At 35.4% G+C, this 10694-nt stretch overlaps 1 protein-coding gene across 3 annotated transcripts in view; it reads left to right on the top strand.

The window, feature by feature from the left end:
• The window catches only part of Katnal1 (katanin catalytic subunit A1 like 1), a 119063-nt gene that overhangs the window by 80810 nt on the left and 27559 nt on the right, over positions 1-10694 (top strand). For all 3 annotated transcript variants that reach the window (XM_023715088.1, XM_023715090.1, XM_023715089.1), the window contains exons 4-6: positions 1442-1610; positions 9280-9407; positions 9675-9780. In XM_023715088.1, the coding sequence (XP_023570856.1) occupies positions 1442-1610; positions 9280-9407; positions 9675-9780 (403 nt within the window). The remainder of the gene's footprint in view (positions 1-1441; positions 1611-9279; positions 9408-9674; positions 9781-10694) is intronic.

The following is a 10694-nucleotide window of genomic DNA, read 5'->3' as shown; positions in this document are numbered from 1 at the left end:
GGCGGGCGGGGTGGGGGAGGCACTGCAGAGTGGTGGGGGGCGGTCCGAGGGGCTGGGAGAGGGTCCGGCCCACGCTGCGCCTGGGCTGGGACTGGTCCCGCCGGCGCAGGGTAGCAGGAAACTCTCCGCACACTCCAGTTTTCTTAAATTTTTGCATGAAATTTGTATTTGTTATGTAGGAAAATTCAAGGAACAAGAATTTGAAGAGAAAAATTTTTATTATGTTCCATTGTTTGCGGCATTCCATAAAATGGAACACTAGGCATAAATGTGTTAAAGGCATTTGGCTGGGAAAGGGATCGCAGTTATCATATACGGTGAAAAGGCAATATACATAAGGGATTTGACATACTTAGAAGTATAAGGACAGCCATCAAGAGAAAAAAGGAATACACAGGAAGAGACAGTTTGGAAAAGAACCACTAAGAGTAGACACAAAAGAATAAAAAGCCCTTTCCCTAAAATCCAAAGAGACAACTAAATTGTGTGCTGATGAACTTTAAATCATCACTGTTTGGGATGGGTGCGGTGGTGCACGTCTGTAATCCCAGCTCTTGGGAGGCTGAGGCAGGAAGATGGCTGTGAGTTAAGGCCTCGAGGCTGCAAAGTGAGTTCAAGCGCAGCCTGAGCTGCAGAGTAAAACCCGATCTCAGAAAGACAGACCTTCATTATTTGAAGGAGACAGGTTTTATATGAAACAAAGTGTGCCTCTCTATGCATACTTAAACTTATATTTGTCAGGATTTTTAGTTACATTTTGAGGCTGTATACTTTGGATGAGCCTTATTTTTAATACCCTCAAAGCATGAATAATATTTTTACATATAAATTAACTGTGTTCTCAGAAAATTTGTTGTTAGTCTTTGCCATTTGTAATTTGATGAATTAAATGTTGACCACAGAAATTTTTCTTGGTAATAAAAATAAATTTATAAACTATGCCAATAATTATATTTAAATTTGCTAACCTTTTAATGCTTTTTAAGAAGTTATCTGTTGTTGGGTTAGCATGGCAGTGAATAAAGAAAGGTATTTACTTTTATCCTACTACAATGATCAGATGAGGATAGTCTGTGTTGCCCTCTATTGGTGACTAAAGTTTTACAAAGTAATTGCTGTTTATGTATTATTTATGCTTATTTAATAATTTTGCTAACAAATATACTTTAGATAAAATAATTGAAAAACTAACCTAATAATTATGGCCATGAATTGACAAAAGGTAGAAATAGGAGATTTTATTTTATTGATTACACTAGTACTGAAATACTTTGGTCTTTGATTAATTTTTTCCTTTTTAAAAATCAATTTTATTGAGAAAGAAATAGCAATGAGACAGTTTCAAAACAGGTTAGTAGGACAGTTACAATAATTAATACATTGCATATTGTCATTTTAATTTTTTTCTTTGTCTTTTCTTTCTTTCTTTCTTTTTTAACAGAGCTCCACCTCAAATCAGGCGTCCCAGTCGCGAAGTAAGACCTCTGAGGAAAGAAACAGTGGGAGTAGGAGCTCGGGGACCTGTCGGCCGAGCACATCTGATATCAAAGAATGAGAAGCCTTCTACAAGTAGGGACAAGGATTGTAGGACAAGAGGGAGAGATGACAAGGCAAGACACTCTTTGTAATTCACTGATTTAAAGCCATTGACTTTGAGTATTACGTTTTTGTTGGCTTTTCAGGTTTTTACATGAAAGAGTTAAAAGAAAGGTTCAAAACCTAAATGGTCTTTATTTGTTAAAGACCATGCTACAATGCAGATAACCTCAAGTGTATAGTAAACACGCGCGCGCACACACACACACACACACACACACACAGTGGTATAAAAATAGTAAAGTGAATTCTTTATAGAAATACTACAAATAGCTTGAAATTTTTTTGAAAAGTATTTTAACAGATATTCTGAATAACGAACAATAAATGGAAACAGAATTAAAGGAGTCATTAAAAAAAGTAGATGTATATAGTTACAAAATAAGATAACAAATAAGGAGATGGCTCAGTGGTCTAAGTACCTGCCTGGCAAGTACGAAGACCCAGGTTCGACTCCCAGTACCACATGGCTGTGCTGGCCCTGAAATGCTGGACGTGCTGTGCTGGCCACTGATACCAGGCGTGGTGGGGTATACCTGTAATTGCAGCACTGGGGAGGCTGAGACAGGAGGATCACTATGAGTCTAAGCTGCATAGCGAGACCCTGTACCAAATAAATAAATAAATAAAATGATTTAAAAATATTTGAGATGAGAGATATAAAATTCTGTTAATAATAAAAATATCTTTTATTTATCTGAAAGTGTATAGAGTTGAGTAATATATATTTTTCTTTAATAAGAAAATTTCCCATGATTTGTACTTATTGTGGACATGTATATACTTGGGGAATTGAATGGCAAATGCAGTAGTGTTTGGAAAGTCTGTATTGCCTGTAAAATGGACATTGAGTGAAGGTGATCTTATAAGCTAGCCAGGATGATCTGATGTATTTCTTAGCCTTAGTTTTCATGAAAAATTTTTAGTGATAATGTTTCCATTCCATTATGTCTAAGTGGAACTTTGTTTTTATTCTCACATAGCACAAGAAAAGAAGTATGGCTGTTTATTGGATATTTCTCTGCTAGGCCGTATTCAGAGTAATCACCTAATAATTAATGAAACAATCCTGCAACGCAGGTATCTTATACCCATTTTACAGATGAAGAAGCCCATGCAGAGAGCTGAATTAGCTTGCAAAGGAATGAGTCTGGAAGAATGGAATTTGTGAAATTGTAATATTTTTGTCCTGTCCATGTTGGGGTGTATTTCCCTCTACCAAGTTAGATTTTGAAAATCTGTATTGGATTGAAAAAAGAAATCCAGACTGATTAAATAATGACTTTAAATCCAAATTTTTTTTCCTGGAGATTTAAAAAGTATCTGATTTATAATGTTTCCAAATAATTTTCTAAGTCTTAGTTATTCTTTTATTGACATGTAAGTAGTCAGAATGTTCATGAAAAACAAGTCATGGGTTTAAGACAAAATTCTGCAGTTGTTTTGCAGATAAAAGAGATTTTCTGAGTCCCTGTGAAAATGAAAGGGACTAGAACTTTTATAAAACAAACTTATAGGAACTTCATTTGAATTTGAGAAATGTACTGTGCTCAGTTCTGGTCGTCGTAACCATTGAAGTAGTCATTAGAGTACTACCATCTCAGAAGTGAGCCAAACACTGTTGTAGGGTTTAATGCAATTTAGGTAAAACTGATAGATATCCACTTGGTGAAGGCTTTTTTGAAAAATGAATATTATAAGTATCCTCAGAAGTGTGGCTGTCTTCGACTCTCTTTTTCTTAGTAAGTTTTGTGTGTGTCATCTAACTTAAAAAAATAAAGCAGGATAGACTAGAAAATTCAGAGTTCCTTGTCCATAGTAAAAGTAGTAGTATTCTGAGAAGCAATTCTGTAAGTACATGAAAATTTAGTTGTGTGAACATAGTTCATGATCTAAAGCCATATGTCTTGATCAGAATTTTGAAGGTTGTTGCTGCATTCTAGTTACTTTATGGATATAAGAAAGTGAGGATAAGAGAAATGATTTCTCTTGTCCAAGTTCTCCAGCATATGTGAATCTTTAGTTTAGTAACAGATGTCACTTTTCCTTGAGTTTTCTACAAATAACTACTTTGAAGATTTGCACATGTATTGATTTGTTAGATCCCTGTGCTCTCCTGTGAGCTCAGCATAAATTTGTTTCATGTTGAAGCACCATATAGTCTTAACTGCAAGTAAATGGTGGAGCCAGAATTTGAATTAACTGTAATGTCAGAGCATTTAATCATTATGTGAAACAGCCTCTTATTTGAAAATGCTTGCTATATTTTTAATTTACCATGAATACTTCTTTCTAATAAGAGTACTAGTTCATTTTCTGATAGTGACTACATCATCATCATCATCATTTTGCTTTTTTAAACTGACAAGCTTCAGGTTAGATCCATGGTTCAAATGCTGTTTTTAAGTAAGTAATTATTTTGTATAGTGACCTGTTATTGAAACCTTACTGCTTTTTTTTTTTTTTGTCTTGAGGTTCATAGGGTCGTTCACAAGGCCATTTTGTGACCCTGTTTACTTAACAAATTTTTATTAAGCTGATATTTTGTGCCAGTCATACTTCTAGGAGCTAAAAATAGAAACCAGTGAAGTATGGTACCTGGTCTTCAGGTGGGTGTTTTCTCATTGTTGAGGAGTTAGGTGAATACATTTACCTTCATGCTGTAGTTTTCAGCCTTACCTAAGTGCACCTGGTATCTTAGCCTGAGCTGTTGTAGCAAAATACTGCATAATGTATAAACAATAGAAATTTGTTGCTTACAGTTCTAGAGACTGGGAACCCCAAGATCAGGAGCCAGCAGGGTTAGTGTTTGGTGAGGCCTGCTTCTCATAGGTGGGCCTTGTGCTGTGTGGTCACATGGTAAGGAGAGTCCCTCCAGGTCCCTGGAGTGCCACTCCCATTCATTAGGGCAGAACTTGGGAGTCACCTTCCATAGGTCCCACCTGTTAATAATAATGCGTTAAAAACTTGGTTTTATTTTATTTTATTTTTTATCTTTATTAGTACATGCTGGTAGTATGTGATGTTTACATTCCCTGTGTGGAGTTGGTACATGCACCTGACGCATCCTAATGCCTTTGCATGCCTTTCCCTTCTCTCCCTCCCTTCCACCTCCATCTCTTTATCCCTATCCCATTTGAGAAAGATCTACCTCTAAATATCCTACATTTTATTTTGCTCTTTATTTATATTTTGGATTTCACATACAAATTTCACATGTAAGAGAAACCAGAGCCTGTGTGTCTCATTTATTTCACTTACCATTATGATCTCTAAGTACATCCATTTTCCTACAAATGATAGTGTTTACTTTATCTTACTTTATTTTTAATTTTTTAATTTTTTTGGGGGGGGGCCAGATCAGCCCACCCTGGGGGTGAGGCTGGCATAGTGTGTGGTGCCAGGTATCCAACCGTGGTCCCTGTGCTTACCTAAGCTTGCCTAAACAGGTGCTTTAGGCTGCTGACCTATCTTGTCGGCTCTTATTTTATTTTTTAAAGAGAATTAAAAAGTAATAAACAACAGAAATGATACAGAATTTCACTAAACAAGATGGTAACAATTCAACAGTGGTTGTTATATTGCGTATTATTTTCAAGTTGGTTGTTCCAATTACCAGATATAAGCCTGCAAAATAGGTAAAAAAAATTTAAAAAAAAATTAAGCATTAACTGTTCCTTTTGATAGACCAGTGGAAATCAGCAGTACAGTTACCCCAGCTATCCTGTGTACACACATATGTATTTTTTTTTCCCTTTCTTTTTTCCTTTCCCTCATCCCAACTATTCCTTCTCTTTGAGTCATTTCTTTCCCTTCTATCATATCTGTTATACCTTTCAGATTTTATTTACTCTTTCAGGTTTTTATTCTAGGGAGACAGTAGACGTTTACACAGGCTGGTCAGATTTATTTCACTTACAAGTAATACCTTTCACAGTAACATCAAAAAATGAAATACTAAGAATCAATCAAAGGGAGTAAAAGATCTATACAGTGAAAATTATAGCACTCTGAAAAAAGAGATTGAAAGGATTTCAAATGGAAAAATGTTCTTGCTCATGGATAGGAGGTCAACATTGTGACAATGGCCATACTCCCATAATTGTTATACAGATTCAGTACAATCCTGATTAAAGTACCGTTGGTATACGTCACAGATCATTATAGATCTGTGAAAAAAAATTAAGCATTAACTGTTCCTTTTGATAGGCGAGTTCCTCAATAGAATGTTTTAGCCAGTACTAATAGAAGTTATTGAACAAAACTTTCTTGGTATGGATAATTTAGATATTAATAATAAACAGCTAAGATATTTTGCTTCCAGGAGAAAATAGAGTAGTTCAGCCTTCAGTTGTGTATGTCAAAGTCATAAATGTCAAAGTCTTGCTAACCCTGGGCTTAGTCAACTTGTGAAAATCTAAGGCAAGATTTCTAAAATCATTTGAGACTCTTTGCAATCAGCATAATGCATAAGTCATAGTCATAATGGATGAGATTAGCTTTATTGCTTGAAAGCTAACAGGCCTTTAGGTGTTACAGTGAATCAGCTAATCCACTGATATCATAGTTTTTTACAGTAGCCTTTCACCGCAGAGGCTGCGTTCCAGACACCCTCACCATAAGTGAAAATCGGCAAAGTAGTGATGTTATGTTTTAGTATTTATATATATTTTAAGGCTTTTAAACCTTTCCTATGCTCTTATAAACCTTTTCCCTCACTTTTAAAAACACTTCTAATGTTCTTAACCATTTTCTAAACTCATAAATCTATGTCATTTTTTATTTTTGCAGCTCATTGTGGTATTTATTACTTTCTCTTACCTTATACTGTTTATTTTAAAGGAACATAGATTATTTTAGTAAGAAGTATAAAGTCTATACTTTTTAAATATAAATATTATGGTTTCACTTGAAAAGTTTAAATCAATTAATAGTTATGGAAATAAGTCAGCATTTTACTGGGCTTCAGAGATAACAGTCTTCAAAAAGGAGGAATTTACATTTGTAAAAATTTCTACATCTTTTGATACATAGACCATCAAAACCCACATAATATTATGGTAGACATGGTAGCCTGTATCTTAAATTATCTATAGCAGTGTTACATACATAAAAACACACATATATACATACTTTCTACTTAATGGCTATGGTTGGTTCTATTAATAGTAAAATTTTGTTCCTAGAATTTAAGAAAAGAAGTTAAAAGAACCTATGTAATTTTAACAACATACGTATACATACAGTATGGCAAAATCTCGCAATATAGCAAAAATGTGAGATAATTTAGATTAATATTTTTGAAAGCCCGCCAAACAGTGAGTTTGCGAAAGTCAAACTACAAAATAGTGAGGGACTACTGTATATATGAGGCCCATATTCTGTCTATATGTCTATTACAAGAATAATTGTCACCTATTTATCTGACTTAATTCTAGTTTTCCTAAGTCTGTCCTTGCTATTACCTTATCATTTGCTTTGAAAAGGTTTGTAAATACAGAATATCTCATCAGATTGTTTGGTGAATGTATACCTGTTTTTCTTCTGTGCAGTGAAAGGCTTTTACTTCTTTATTCCTCAGCTCCTCCTCCACCATACCCTTTTTTCCACACTGTAGCCAGAAATGTCATCTAAAACTGCTAATCTTAGTATATCATTCTCATGGATTTGTATAAAACCTGTGATTTATTTCTATCCACATCTCCTGTATCTTCCTTCAACTCGATGCCTTTTAGCCACACAGTCTAATCAAGTTATTCTCTGTAACACTTGAAAATTTATAATTGTGTGTGATTTCTGCTATACTAGATGCTTGAAGAGAGCACACGATGTGTTTTCATCCACTGCTCTAAAATCAGTGCCCCACAAAACGTGCTGCTCATAGTAGATGCTCAGATTTCTATCCTTAAAGTCTGGTGAGCCTGTTACTTGGGGATAGGTATGCAGCTTTTCTTTTCTCCTAGTAGTGGTTAGCAAGTCCTCCCCTGCCACTTGAACTCGTACATTACAAAGAAATTTTAAATTTAATTTGCTGTCTCAAACTACAGTTTCCCAGTGAAGACTTGTTAAACCCCATATTAATTTATGTTGCATTATTTAGTTGATTTATTTCTAGAATAATATTTGAATGGTTATGTGTTCCCAGTGAATCATTTGAATGAGACTTTGTAGCCGTGGCCCGTCCTTCCATAAAATGTGATTATAGGCTGAGTTTATTTTGAGTTTTTTGATGTTATATTTATTGTTTAGTTAAGCCAGAAACTTATTCCTTTCCATAGTGTTAGCACTGATAAATGCCATCTAAAATGTAAGAATCTTAGCATGCGCCTGTAATCCCAGCACTTGGGAGGCTGTCAATAGGAGAATCACTACAAGTCCAATCTACACAGTGAGACCCTGTAGACCCTGTCCTAAAATACAAAAAAAAAAACCCCAGTAAAATGTAAGAATCTTACTAAAAATTAGCTTGCTGTCAGTGTTGTATACCCAAGATAAAGTACATTAATTTATTTTGAGGGTCAAATGCTTCAGTACTGTTTAGTCATTTATTTAGTTGCTAAAATAAGAGTATCTGCCAAAGGAAGCGGTTTCGTTCTTAGAACTTAGTGCACCTATCATTTATCTCAGAAGAGCTAGCATGAGAAGGCCATTATGTCCTATTGTCTCTTCAGTTTGATGTTTAGGAAACTTACTCACTTTGACCTTTTTTTTCCTTGCTGTTACATCAGACAGAAACTGTGGGGCTGAAGTTCTGAGGATGTCCTTGGCTCCACCTGCTAAGTGGTTTCTGTACTTGAACTATCTGGCAGATCAGTGTGTTCCTTTTAAAGCTCTTCAAATTTAAAACTCTTCAAAGCTAAGCAGCACCTCAATATTTAATCAAGAATTTGTGGTAAAGCATATTGGCTTAGTGCTCTTAATATACTATTTTTAAAGGTCATTTTTACCAGTGTCATTACAGTGACTTTATTATGTGGCCCAGAGACCTTACTGGCAGAAAGGGCTTACTTATTGTAAAAAGGCAAAGAAGATGCAGTTATGAAGTCCCAAACCTTTTGCACCTTCAGCCTCTTCCATGGGTGCTGTGGAGAGTAGTTCTGCCGTCCATAGCTGCCTCAGGCTTTAAGCAGCTGAGCCGTGGCCTCCGAGGGCCTGATGTAGAGTGGTGTGGCTTTAAGAGACCTGAGTTTAAATCTCTCCCTGACATTTATTTGTGATCTTAAGTTACTGAGCTTTTGTGAGGGCTAGTTTCCTTATCTGTGAAAACAAGAAAAATTAATAACTACCCTATAGGATTATTATGTAAAATGAGATGATGTGAGATTTTTCTGCCACATAGTAAGTTCTCGATAAATTAATTTTCATTCTTGTATATTGTTACCTTATTCTCCAGCAGTGGTGGAAATTCTCTGCATCTGTCCATTGGGCTTTCCCAGTCTGTTGGCAGATTATCATAGTTTTACCTATAACTATCCCTTGAAGAATGTAGATTTGGAGATTGCTATAATTTAATCAGTTAAACTCTTTCTAATTAAATAGAGGATGGCATCTGAACCATTAGAAACTACTACTTTAAGTTATAAAATAATCTTTTAAAAGTGATTATGTTACACTCTTTTGAAAGCTGAATGATATTAAGATTGTCTTATTACTGACCAGAATTTATTTTATGGCTTTTCCCAGGGAAGGAAAAATATGCAAGATGGTACAAGTGACAGTGAAATTCCAAAATTTGATGGTGCTGGCTATGATAAGGATCTGGTGGAAGCCCTGGAGAGAGACATTGTGTCTAGGAATCCTAGCATTCACTGGTTAGTATTTGAAGTTCTTGAATTAAAATAGAAGAAAAAACAGGTTACAGCTTGGTGTTGTGTCTTTTCTTGTTATCCATTAATTTCCTCATTATGTCAGGAGTGGGCAGAACTGACAAGGCAATCCTGTATTTTCCCTGAGTATTTCATGCAACTAGAGTAATGTTCTTAATATAAGAATAATTTCTTAAGTATAAAAATAAAAATTACTTTTGACCATAAATCAAAGGAGCCTTTGGATAAACTTGAAACTTTGTTGTTGCAAAGGGATGACATAGCAGATCTGGAAGAAGCTAAGAAGTTGCTAAGGGAAGCTGTTGTCCTTCCCATGTGGATGCCTGACTTTTTCAAAGGGATTAGAAGGCCATGGAAGGTAAGAATTTAACAGTAGGGTGTTGATAGTTTGCAAGTCAAGGGAGGTTTGCATACACCCAGAACATCTAGATTTAAATTTGCAGTTGAGGGGCTGGCCAAATAGCTCAGCTGATTGAAGTGCTGGGGAAGAGGCCAGTTGGATTCCTGGTGTGCTGTGCTGGCCCTGCCCCCAGGGCTGGATGAGACAGCAGCTGAGACTGGGCGTGGTGGTGCACATCTATAATCTTAGCTCTTGGGAGGCTGAACACAGGTGGATCACTATATAGTGAGACCCTGTAGACCCTGTAATATAATAACTAACTAAATAAATAAATTTGCAGTTGAGATATGTGGCAAGAAATGTGGGCTTGGAATCTTGAAACTATCCTTTTTAGTCTGTTACTGCTTTTATGTGCTGAGCTAGGGGCCTGTTAAAAAGAGTTTTCTAGATCTGTTTTTATAAGTAAAAAATGAAGCAAATTAAGTCTTATAATAGTCTGTAGTCTTATAAGTATTTGGTCACCTAAATACTTTTTTAAAAGTTGGTGTGTTTTCCACTAATCTTGATCATCATTTAATGTAGGCTCAGTATAATTATTAGACAAAATCAGAATGTTTGTTTCTTTCTAGCTCTCCCTCTGCTTTAAGAGGTTAAAGCCCATTCAGGAGTAGTTTCACATTAAGTTTAGCATTTTCACTTTAGCATATTAAAAACCCCTTCCAAGCTATCAGGAGTATTTATTTTTTACTTGGCCTTAGCCATAGGTATGATCTTTGCCCTTTGACTTAGCTAGAAGAGTCTACTTTTGTGTCTGCCTCTGCTTCAGTTCCATTTCTGAAAAGGAAAATTGTGTATTTACCTGAACAGTTTTTTTTTGTTGTTGTTTTTTTTTTTTTTTTTTTTTTTTTTTTTTTTTTTTGGCGGAACCAGGG

Source organism: Octodon degus, unplaced genomic scaffold, assembly GCF_000260255.1.
Source record: "Octodon degus isolate 3935 unplaced genomic scaffold, OctDeg1.0 scaffold00038, whole genome shotgun sequence".
Lineage (NCBI taxonomy): Eukaryota > Metazoa > Chordata > Mammalia > Rodentia > Octodontidae > Octodon > Octodon degus.
This window is presented reverse-complemented; position numbering and strand designations above follow the sequence as displayed.